The 12,587-nt window shown below is 41.1% G+C and overlaps 1 protein-coding gene across 1 annotated transcript in view; it reads right to left on the bottom strand.

Moving 5' to 3' along the window:
• The window catches only part of LRGUK (leucine rich repeats and guanylate kinase domain containing), a 109,111-nt gene that overhangs the window by 39,132 nt on the left and 57,392 nt on the right, over positions 1 to 12,587 (bottom strand). The window contains exons 11-13 of the mRNA XM_060776409.2: positions 11,230 to 11,349; positions 4,655 to 4,751; positions 2,614 to 2,727 (exon numbers count right to left, since the gene is read on the bottom strand). Of these exons, the coding sequence (XP_060632392.2) occupies positions 2,614 to 2,727; positions 4,655 to 4,751; positions 11,230 to 11,349 (331 nt within the window). The remainder of the gene's footprint in view (positions 1 to 2,613; positions 2,728 to 4,654; positions 4,752 to 11,229; positions 11,350 to 12,587) is intronic.

The following is a 12,587-nucleotide window of genomic DNA, read 5'->3' as shown; positions in this document are numbered from 1 at the left end:
CTTGCTCTCGATCCCAACTTCCTTGCAGGTGCACTTGGCAGGGGTGAGAGACAGGGCCTTCTCATTGGTGGCCCCTAGGCTGTGGAGCTCCCATCCTAGGGATATTAGATTGGCCCCCTCTCTCCTGACCCTTCAGAAAAGAGTTAAAACTTGGCTCTCTAAGCAAGGTTTTGGCAACATGGCATAATTGGATAAATACAGTATGATGAAATAACGGACACAGAACAGCTTTTACGATGCAAATGGATAAGGAGTCGAACTGGTAGACATTAATATAGCTTTAATTGGTTTTTATATAGATTTTTATTATGTGATATTAAATGTTTTTAATTAATATTTATGTATGTATGTTTATGGCATATGTATGCCGCCCTGAGTCACCTTCGGGCTGAAAAGAGCGAGATAAAAATGCTGTAAATAAATAAATAAATTCTAAGCAGACTGCAACTGTAATGCGCACATGTTTTGGCCAAATTACAAAGAGCGCACTTTTTGCTGCTGCACATTACATTCAGCAGCAAATCCTTTTTTCTTTTTTGGTTTCAGAGTTTTGAAATTTGAGGTGTGCATTAGATTCGATGGCACATTAGACTCGAGTCAGTACCAGTAAGTATGTGGGCAGTAACATTTCTAAAAGAGATTGTGTATTATTGTGCACTGACACTTAGGATGTCTCCCATATTACGTACACCTAAAAACTAAAGACGTGGTTTTGGAGCCAGGCCTTTTTCTAGTGGGCACAGCAGCACTTCAGACACTGACCTTGGACCATTGGATTGTTATGACAATTGGAAACGGCTATATGACTTGTGATTTGTTCTATCTGATTATTTAATTTTAATTAATATCACTGTTTTAACTGTTATGTAATAGGATTTTATAATGTTGTTATTGATACTGTTGGCATTGAATTGTTGCCTGTGTTAGCTGCCCTGAGTCCCCCCTCGGGGGTGAGAAGGGCGGGGTAGAAATAAATAAATAAATAAATAAATATCCTTTCAAATATTTAAACCTGGCTATCATGTCCCCACTCAACCTTCTCTTCTCTGGGCTAAACATAGACAGCTCCCTAAGTCAATCCTCAAAGGGATTCGGGGCTTCTTGACCTTTAATCATGTCGGTTGCCCGTCTCCAGATGATTTCCAGCTTGTCAATATCCTTCTTGAATTGTAGTGTCCAAAACTGGACACCAGATTCCCAGTGAGATCAGATCAAAACTGCCTTATTTGAAATGTTATCCTATTTAGATAGTTATTTGTTCAGCTATTAGAAGAACTGCAGGTTTAAGCAGTACTGGGCTTCCTATATGCATGTAGTGGCTAGTATTTCCTATGTTGTTAGTATAGTGTTCCAGGTTTGTGATAGCCTTAAAGGAGCTCTCCAAGGTGCTGAACAAAACCACACATGGATTTGTTGCCCGACTGAAATGGGAGCTACCATCCACTGCTGCTGCATGCTTCTATTGTATTTGAAAAAACTTTTCAAGATTTCATTTTGTTTGGAGATAAATTATAATAAATTATTATCAATGATAGACTTATTTATACATGCAGACCATGTGATTTGGAAATAAAAACCCGTAAGTGCCTGTGGTCTTCCCTCTCTCCCTCCTCCTTCTTTAAAGATGGATAAGCCATGGATCCTTGGAGCTCATCTACCTGAAATGTTTTCCTATTTAGTTAGCAAACTTATATGTCTATTGAGAATATATATGTGGATGCAGACAATAAACTCGTCAAGCATATAATTTAAATGTTGCCTTCTCGCTTGCATTGTAGTGAAAATAGTCTCAGAGGGATACGTAAGAGATTTGGCACATTTCTCTGCAAAGCTCTGCTAGGGAAGACTGCCTCTTAACTCAGCCAATCTCGTTCCTTCCCCAAAAAGGGGCCAAGACATAGGGGGAAAAAACCCGTAATCTTAACTGGACTTACTCCCAGTACTGGAGCCAAGCCAGGCAAAATATTTTGTAACGCAGTGACTACAAGCTTGGAAAACAGTAGGTGTGGGAAAGAATGGGCAATACGTACCAATGACATTTAATGCTGTTTTAATGTTTGTATATTTGTAGATTCTAAATTGTATTGAAATGCTTTTAACGTAGGGTGCTTTGAGTGTCCTTGTGGAGAGAAAAAGTGGTGTATAAACAAACATAATAATAATAATAATCAGCACACCTTTCAATGGCACTTTAAAGCCCTCATAGAAAGTGACTGGGGCAGGCCCATATTTGAAGGAAGACCTGTTCACACTGCACAAGTGTGGCACTATGATTCCACTTCAACTACATCTGACTAGATAATTTGGTTGTAGGGGATTCTGGGAATTGTTGTCATGAACATAGCTTTTCCAGGCTCTGGTATAAACCTCCAAGAGGCCATGCCATACAAAGTTTCATATTTTTGGGACTCGGTGTTTATTGTTGTAATGCTTCTTTCTCCATGTCTCTGTTTAGTTTTTGGTCTTCCAATCCACTATTCCTTTTTGCCATAGGCCTAGTTCCCATCAGATCACGACATAAACCCAATTACACAGACTTCTTTGGAACTGAAATAAGGGACAGAAATGTCACTAGTGTCAGCAGACATTCCTATACTCCGGGAGCATCCTCACCTCTATTTCCATATGAACGCAAGTTGCGAGTCCTTCCCGAGCAATGGATTCAATGGTGTCTCGACCTAGTCCGTAGTAGAAACCGCTATATTTAAAAGTAGCAATAAACTGCCCCTGGAATGAAAGAAAAGAGTGACAAGGGGGGAAAAAAGATCCACTTGCACTTGGTTGGAGCTGCATTGCTGACCATAGAGGTTTTCTATTATTCAATGAAAATAAATCTTTGTATATTTCATTCCCGCAAGCCAGAATAAATCATTGTATCTTTCTTCTACTTGCTATGAATCACCAAAACTTGCAATTTTGAAGCATCTGTGAACCCCACCTCCTCCAAGATGAACTGAACCACCTCAACTGGGCTCTACAGGCCAATGGATACTCAAGGGAACCACTGACCACATAGGGAAGCTGATGAGGAAACACAACATACAAACTATCTACAGACCCACCAAGAAAATCCAACAAATGCTACATTCAGCAAAGGACAAGAGGGATCCTCTCACTTCTGCAGGAGTCTACCGTGTACCATGCAGCTGTAGACAAGAAGTCTCCATAGAGACCACCAAATGCAGTAGCATTGCCCAAACATGAATCAAGGAACATGAAAGGCACTGCTTACTACTCCAACCAGAGAAGTTAGCCATAGCAGAGCACCTGAGGAACCCACCTGGACACAGCTTTTTATTTGAGAACACAGAAATGCTGGACCACACCAACAACCACCATGTCAGACTACACAGAGAAGCCATTGAAATACACAAGAAGTATGTGGACAATTTCAACAGAAAGGAGGAAACCATGAAAATGAACAAAATCAATCTGGCTACCAGTATTTAAAAACTCTAAAATTAAAACAGCAAAACAGCAGAGGGAAAACAATCAGGGACACCTAATCACCTCTCAACAAAAGATTGCTCCAGGCACTGCCAGGCTATCAAATGCTAATCAAGGTGGTCAGTTGAAACATTCACACCTAGCTCCAGCAGACAAGAGTCCTTTCTCTCACCCTGGTCATTCCACAGATATATAAACCCCCTTTTTCCTAGTTCCAACAGACCCCACTACCTCTGAGGATGCTTGCCATAGATGCAGGTGAAACGTCAGGAGAGAATGCCTCTAGTCCGAAAAAACCTACAACAACTCAATAGGTATTCAGTTCTTGTGGGTTTTTTCGGGCTATATGGCCATGTTCTAGAGGTATTTCTCCTGACGTTTCGCCTGCATCTATGGCAAGCATAGATGCTTGCCATAGATGCAGGAGAAACATCAGGAGAAATGCCTCTAGAACATGGCCATATAGCCCGAAAAAACCCACAAGAACTGAGTGATTCCAGCCATGAAAGCCTTCGACAATACATTCAATAGGTATTGTTTCTGCAGGAAGGCAATGGCACTCCATGCAGTCATGCTAGCCACATGACCTTGGAGGCATCTACAGACAATGCCAGCTCTTTGGCTTAGAAATGGAGATGAGCATCATCCCTCAGAGTCGGACACAACCAAACTTAATGTCAGGGGAAGCCTTTACCTTTAACCTTTGGTACAGAACTGTGATTTTTCAGTTCAGAAAACTTTCTGTACAAAATAAATGTTTGCAACCCCAAAGTTGCATTTTCTGCACAAACATGCCATTCTCTACCTATACAATGTTGGCTTTTGTGCCAAACAGGACCTTGAGCAAAATCTTGAACTTTGGAGATTTTAATTCCTCTAGGATTTTCTTCATTACAGTTTTGCAACACGTGAGAACCCTGTTTTTTGACAATATTTCAAATGTTATTGAATGCTCTTTATATCTCTATTAAAATTCAAAACGACAATTTTAAAGCTTAGATTGATTATTTAAGCTTACAATTGTGCATAGCAAAAGATGAGAAACAAAGTACTTAAAATTTTGTTGAAGCCATTAAAAACAACTAGGCAGATTAAGAAATATCTGTCAATTTTTGTGATTTTATCACCCATGCAAACCCCAAAGGGATTTCCCTATCCCTAAATCCTAAAGGGAGCTCTGACGAAAGGCAACGGACTCACTCCTTACCGTTTTCACCATTTTGTCAAACTCCTCCTGGGATACGAAATAATAATCCAATCTATTTTCCTCTCCAAAATAGGCACTCCTTGTAGTATGGCAGGGGCTGGGAAAAATGGGAGTGAAGAAACAAAATATGGCATTTTAAAAAGAAGCTATACAGATTCATCGACTAATTCCATGCATTCTTTGTGACATAATTCAATTGATTTCAATGGGACTTGAGGCAAGGCTCAGGCTGGAAACAATACGCATATAGGCACAGTTTGGGATTAGAAAATTATGACTTTTGGGACAGAAAGGTTTTCCTTCATCTCTTTCAAAAGCTTTAGACCAGCAATTGGCAAACGTCGGCCCTCCAAGTGTTTTGGACTCCAACTCCCACAATTCCTAACAGCCTCAGGCCCCTTCCTTTCCCCCTCAGACGCTTAGGATGAGTGACAACTGGCTTGACAACTGTACATGTAAATGATGCCATGTCCAGTTCTGGGTACCACAATTTGAGAAGGATATTGACAAGCAGAAATGTGTCCAGAAGATGGTGAAGGACATCATAAAAGTTCTGGGAATTGTGCCCTGGGTATGTTTAACTTAGAGAAGCTAATGTTAAGAGGAGACCTGATGGCCATGCTTAAATATCTGAAAGGATGTCCTAGTGAAGAGGGAGTCTGCTTGTTTTCTGCTGTTCCAGAGACAAGGACACAATTGAGCATTGGATGCAAACTCAGGGAAAAGAGATTCCAGTCAAATTTTTGGAAGAACTTCCTAATGGTAAGAGCTATTTGGCAATGGAATGTAGGCAGTCCCCAAGTTATGAACAAGAAAGGTTCTGTGGGTTTGTTCTTAAGTTGAATTTGTTTGTTCTTAAGTTGAATAAGTCACAACAGATATATTTTAAAGTGTAACTTCAGCCAAGAAATAGATAGATAGATAGATAGATAGATAGATAGATAGATAAATATGGATATAGATAGAGATTAGATAGAGATGGAGTCCCTGGTGGTGCAATGGGTTAAAACCCTGAGCTCCCGCTGTTAGCCCCAGGTTCTGCCAACCTAGCAGTTTGAAAACATGCAAATGTGAGTAGATCGATAGGTACCGCTCCGGCAGGAAGGTAACAGCACTTCATGAAGTCATGCTGGCCACATGACATTTCAGCTTAGAAATGGAGATGAGCACCAAGCCCCAGAGTCGGACACGACTGGACAATGTCAGGGGAAAACCTTTACCTTTATAGACAGATATATATAAGCTTTGGATAACATAGGGAAGGGTGAACACCCCTGTGGTGTTTCTTTTTCCTGTCTGTGCCTCTTTTCAGAAGATTCCACCTCACTTTCTGTCCCTGTGATCATTGGATTTTGGAAAATTTGGCTTGTTGTGGAAACAAGGATTGATGATAAAGCTTCAGTGGAGACACTTTTTCTCAATGATAATAACTCTTCCAGGAGGAGTAAATTTCCCGTCCAAGGGATAGATTTCTATCACTTCCTGTTGTTTCACCCGTTCTTAACTATGAATCATTTATAAGTCGAATGTTTGTAACTCAGGGACTGCCTGTACACTACCTTGGAGGAGCCTCCTTCTTTGGAGACTATTGGGAGTTTGGCCTGTGATTGTGTTTAAGGATCAGGGTGCTTTGGATGTGGGGAATGATGACAATGAGGTTCATGTGGGTAATGGTGTTTCCAATGATACCGATGCAGAGAATGACCAGGAGATCCCTGTTCAAGGTATATTTTCTCATGAGAATGTCCCTGAAGGGTGTGGGGATGATGGTGTACTCCTTGAATTGCTACCAGAGAATTCCCATACTTGAGAATAGCTCAGCACCTGGCCCAGCTGAAGAAATTAATGAGCAAATAAATGGACAGGATGTTATTAGTCAGAACAGGAAAGCAGACCAGTCACTTAGGCGTTCTGCCAGGCTCGAAGAAAGAATGATAAGGGATTCAAGGCTAAAACGAAACCCATTTCTGGCCGCTTGGGACATAGCATAATGAGGAGATAAAAGTCCCAAGTACAGGATCTGTAGTCAGATGAAGCATTGTTTGGAATCAAGTCAAGACCTCATTCCTGTTCCTGGGAAGCCTTGCTTTGGAAAGATTCATGTGCTAAATGCCTTTGATTCGTGTTTTTAATTCTTGGATTTTATGATCATGTACTAAGTGACTTGGATACATGTTTCCAGTTTTTGGATTTTACTATATAGAAGTTTCTGCCTTTGTTTTTCATGAACTCTGAAGGACTAATTTCCTGGACTATTTGTTCCAGCTTATCTTCCTACCTAATTGGAATTACCTATTCCTTTAAAGTGCTTTTTACTATTACTGCTTTTTAATTATCTTCAATAAACGGATTGCATTTCCACACAACTGTGTGGTGTTTAAAGTCAGAGGGATTTTCCTGGTGTGGCGTGCAACAGAGGCTTTGAAACAGGCTGCATCTATCAAGGATGCTCTGGTTATGTGTTCCTCCAAAGCACAATGGGGTTGTATTGGTCTCTTGTGATGTCTTCCAACTCTACGACTGTATGCCGCATCTTTCTTCTGGCACCCACATTGCCATTTTACAGGAACTGTTCTAATACCCAATAACTGGGTCTCAGGCTTTAGCCATTCCTGCCCCAACCAGGTTCTGGGGAAAGGGATCCCTTTATCCCTCACTGTGTCAAATGAGAACCGTATGAGAGACGTGGCCTCTATAAAACCTCAACTTCAAAGGCTTGGGTTTTCTCAGCAGTTATAAATACACACATCTTGAAAGAGCCCTGGCCAGATGTCTCGAATGGCCTCTTGCTCTTGGTATTACCTGAACCATTTAAGCGTGTTACGAGCTCCTTTCAACAGCAAGGTCATGTTTACATTCAAACCGGCCCAGTCGCCTTCCATAAAACACAACTTTAACGAGTGATCTCTTTAAAACGTTAAGAAAGGAACACGAAAGCTGCAGAAATCTCCACTGAATAATTAAAAGGCAACTTTGCTTTATGGTAGCAATTTTCTGCTCTGCTAAGATTCTGTCATTCTGTTCTTCATATGCATAAAAGTTATGAGGGAATAAAATGTGAAATGAAACAACAAAGCTCTTGGAGAGAGAGAGAAAAAATCTTCGCACACTTAGAAAATCCCCTCCAGTTTTCAATTATTTGGAGGTTTCAGCCAAGCTTTACAAACTGGATAATTTATTGAATGTGTATTATATTCATTCCACATTCTCCCCTTCAGTCAGAAGTTTTCTTTTAAGCATTTGACTTACAAGGGATTTGTCTAGCCCACAGACCAACTGCATTAAGATGGTTATCTAGAGAACTAAATCATGAGAAAAGGTCCACGTTGGAGGATCGAAGCTACAGAAACTCATATCTAACACAGAGGTCACCCAGCAGGACTTCTGATGCTGTAGTGCATTTTAGGGCACCTTTTGGCGCATTCGGTTATGGTTGTGTTTCAAGAGGGCACTTGAAAAGCCTTGAGAAAACTTCATGTATGCTTAGACCAGCATTTCTCAACCTAGGGGTCGGGACCCCTGGGGGGGTCATGAGGGGGTGTCAGGGGGTCATTAAAGACTATAAGAAAATGTAGTATTTTCTGTTGGTTATGGGGGTTCTGTGTGGGAAATTTGGTTCAATTCTATCATTGGTGGGATTCAGAATGCTCTTTGATTGTAGGTGAACTATAAATCCCAGCAACTACAACTCCCAAATGTCAAGGTCTATTTTCCCCAAATTCCACCAGTGTTCACATTTGGCCATATTGAACATTTGTGCCAAGATTGGTCCAGATCCACCATTGTTGGGAGTCCACAGTGCTCTCTGGATGGAGGTGAACTACAACTCCAAAACTCAAGGTCAATGCCCACCAAACCCTTCCATTATTTTCTGTTGTTCATGGAAATTCTGTGTGCCAAGTTTGGTTTCAATTCCAGCATTGGTGGAGTTCAGAATGCTCTTTGATTGTAGGTCAACTATAAATCCCAGAAACTACAACTCCCAAATAGCAAAATCAACCCACCCCTACTCCACCAGTATTCAAATTTGGGTTTATCAGGTATTTGTGTCAAATTTGGTCCAGTGAATGAAAATACATCCTGCATATCAGATATGTGCATTATGATTCATAACAGTAGCAGAATGACAGTTTTGAAGTAGCAACAAAAATAATGTTATGGTTGGGGGTCACCACAACATGAGGAACTGTATTAAGGGGTCACAGCACTAGGAAGGTTGAGAAACACTGGCTTAGACCCTAACATAAAGCAGGCACAGTTGTCTGTCTGAAAGGAAATCAAGGCAAGAGATGAACAATGTAGAGTTTGATGGCGGAAGCGTGAAGAAAAGTGTGTTTTCTGAATTATGCCATCAAAAGATCAGGAGGATTTCTTTGCTATTACAAAATCTGTGAGAGGCATACGCACAACAATATGTATATGCACATGTGTGTGTGTCTCTTTGTGTGTGCGTATCTGTTGGTGTTCAGCCTGTGATTGTGTCTAATGATCAGGGTACTCCGGGTGTTGGGAATGAAAATGATGTTTCTGAGGTTCATGTATCTAATGATGTGTATAATGATGGGGTTGCTCTAGATGCAGAGAATGATAATGGGATTCCTGTTCAAAGTGTCTCTTCTGATGAGAATGTTCCTGAAGGGTTTGGGGATGATAGTATGGTCCATGGAAGAAGTACTGAATTGCTGCCAGAAAATTCCCAGGACTTGGAGCCAGAGAGAAGCTCGGCACCTGGGCCAACTGCAAAAATTAATGAGCCAGTAGATAGAAGTCATATTTTCACTCAGCATAGGCAAACAAGCCAGTCTCTCAGGCGTTCAGCCAGACTGAGAGAGATTGATAACAGAGCCAAGGTTGAAATGAAATCCGTTCCTGGCTGCTTCGGACATAGACTAAATTAGGGAACAACAGTGCCAAGTACAGAATCTATAGTCAGATGAAGCAATGCTGGAATTGAGTCAAGACGTCTTTTCTGGTCCTTGGAAGCCTTGCCTTGGTCAAATTCATGTGTTAAGTGCCTTGCTTGATTTCATGATTCAAGTTTTGGAGTTTTACCTTGGAAGTTTCTGTATTTGTTTTTCATGAACTCTGATGAACTAATTTCCTGGACTATTTGTTTCTGCTTATCGTTTTACCTAATGGGATTTACCTATTTTATAGAGTGTTTTTTTTTACTGCTAGTGCTTTTTAATTATCTTCAATAAAGTGCTTGCATTTTTACTCAGCTGTGTGGTGTTTAAAGTCAGGGGGCTTTCCTGGCCTGGAGTGCAACAATATCAGAAATTTCTCTAATCCAATGAATGTGAAAATTTTCTCTCATGTGATGCAAGCACCCCTTCATCTCCCCATTAAATATATGGCTTGAAAACTGGCAAAAAAGACCCCAAATCACCACAAAAACCTGGGGGTTTGGTAAGATGTCAATGCCACTACTTTCATCATGGACATGAGGCACTGTTACATATTATCTGTGTTGGATGAGGATTCTGGGGGACCAGGGTTCAAATTCCTGCTCACCCACTGAAATGTATTGGATGACCTGGGCCAAGGAATCTTCTATCAGCCCCATAAAAAGGCAATGGAAAGTCTCCTCTGAACAAATCCGGCTAAGAAAACCCTAGAATAGAGTCATTATAAGGCAAGGGTTCCCAAGCTGTAGTCCATGGATCACCAATGGTCCGCAAGAACTAAAATATGGTCCACAGCCTCACTGTTACTACACCGTTGCAAAACCGTCTTGTAGTGCCATATTAAATATGGTTTTCTACAGGCGAGCAAATGGCGACTACTGGGTGGCAAGTATTCTGTATCAGAAACTAGAGTTGTGGTTTGTCCACTGCAATTTTCTGAATCAGCCCCCCAAATAACCAAACCGAATCTAAAGTTGACCAAAAACTGATTTTGGTATAAATGTTGGAGAGTGGTCCCTGGTCAAAGTGGTCCCTGGTATATATAAAAAAAGGTTGGGAACCACTGTTATAAGGAGTTAACTTAAAGTATTGTTGAAGGCTTTCATGGCCGGAATCACTGGGTTGTTGCATTTAATGGCTTGGAAGTGCCTGGGGGGAATCTTTTGTTGAGAGTGATTTGATGTGCCTGTTTGTTTCCTCTCTGTTGTTTTGCTGTTGTAATTTTTGAGTTTTTCACACCTAGCTCCAGCAGACAAAAGTCCTTTGTCTCACCCTGGTCTTTCCACAGTTATATAGACCCATTTTCCTACTTCCAACAGACCTCACTACTTCTGAGGATGCTTGCCATAGATGCAACTTGAAAGTAAATCACAACAACAACAACAAAGCTCCATTTCCCCATACCTGCCAAGATGACTGAAGAAAGCCCCAAAGGCTGTTTGTGTCCAAAATCCAAACCAAAAGCCATGTCACTTCACTTCCAGACACAGCCTTGAATCTCTCTAGAAGGTTTCTGGACCTAAACCAGGTCCTCTTCTGTGATGAATTTGCTCACCCTTGCCCTGTTCTAATATGGAGGGCAATGTAAGGTGAGAAGAACAAAAGGCTGGACAGGAAAGTGATTCAGCCAATCCACAAGGACTCCTTGGTACCCAGCATTGGACTTACCTGTATCTGAAGCAATTGTTGAACTTCCGGCACAAACGATGGCTGAGCTCCCTCTTCCAGCACTCCAGAGGTCCAGTCAGCACCAGCATCGGGTAGGGAGCATCGATGCTCGGCAACGTGCTGCAAGTGCAGAGAGGAGGAAACACATTACCATCATTTCCCCGTCTGTCTGAGAGATACCTCCCCACTTCTAGTTCCATTTGTCTCGCAGGGAGGCCTTTATGGCAGAGAATACATGCTATTTTAATTACTTGAAATATTTCAGTGCTGCCTTTCATGAGATTAGATTTCAGGATGGCTTGGAACATGGGCATATTATTAGAAATCTGATACCACACACATTTAACATCCGTCCGTAAAAGACAACAAATAAACAATCCAGATAAACATTTTCAAAATAGACCAAGAGATAATACCAGTGGGGGATATTTCTCCATTGCTAGGGATAAAGATTTGTAGAAGCTGTAGTGCATATTGTCCGAATGACTAAAGGTTCCTCTATTCCTGGACTGCACAAACTAAAAGTGCCTGGTCTTCAGTAAAGATATTTTAATCTGGAACCCAAGAAGACTGTCAAATAAATGCTGGTCACTCTATTTCAACTAATTTTAATGGTTGAAAACTAGTGTGTGTGTGCTCGAGCAACACCAGAGTTTGGGAAAGATGGCAAAAGTTATGAATGAAGAACAGCATGTGAATAGATAAGCTGCAGCCATTTGCTTTTGCCTTAGATGACTGGGAAGGGCAAAATGATTCTTCCTCCCCTTCTGCTGTGTTAACTAAATGTAAACTGTGTTTGCACTTTACATCCACTGAAGTAAACTGAGGACAAAGGAGGAGAGTGGGAGGAGGAGGAAGAAACTAGGACATTTTAAAAGGAGCTGAAAAAGTGGGACAGCAGGGAATTACTGTAATTGAGACAGTTCAATGATATAGCATTCCTGTTTAGGATTTAAAGCCAGCATTCCACCGCCAAGCCAATAATCTCCTATTTAATCACACTCCAGTTTTAATACAGTTTTGTATTAATGGAAGCACTTTTTCAGGTTTTATTTATCTATTTTGTGTCAAAAGCATTGAATCAATAAATAAGTTCTAAAACTGATAAAATAAAGGGATGACAAGCTGCTAAATAGTTTTAGACCACAAACAGGCAACAGCAACAGTATTGTCTGTAGCTTTAAAGAGTTCTTCCTCTGTGCATGAGGCAGGGCAATGCGGGCAAGCATACAGATGCTGAATTGTTTGTTCTGCTCCACAGTCACACAAGGCAGAGGATTCTTCCAGGTAGTGCCATGATGTGTCCACTTCTGAGTTTGTTCAGTGACTTCCAAGTTGCCCATTCTTGGTTTGCTCCT

Source organism: Anolis sagrei, chromosome 5, assembly GCF_037176765.1.
Source record: "Anolis sagrei isolate rAnoSag1 chromosome 5, rAnoSag1.mat, whole genome shotgun sequence".
Taxonomy (NCBI): Eukaryota; Metazoa; Chordata; class Lepidosauria; order Squamata; family Dactyloidae; genus Anolis; species Anolis sagrei.
Note: the sequence above shows the minus strand (reverse complement) of the source record. Positions and strands in the feature narration are given on the sequence as shown.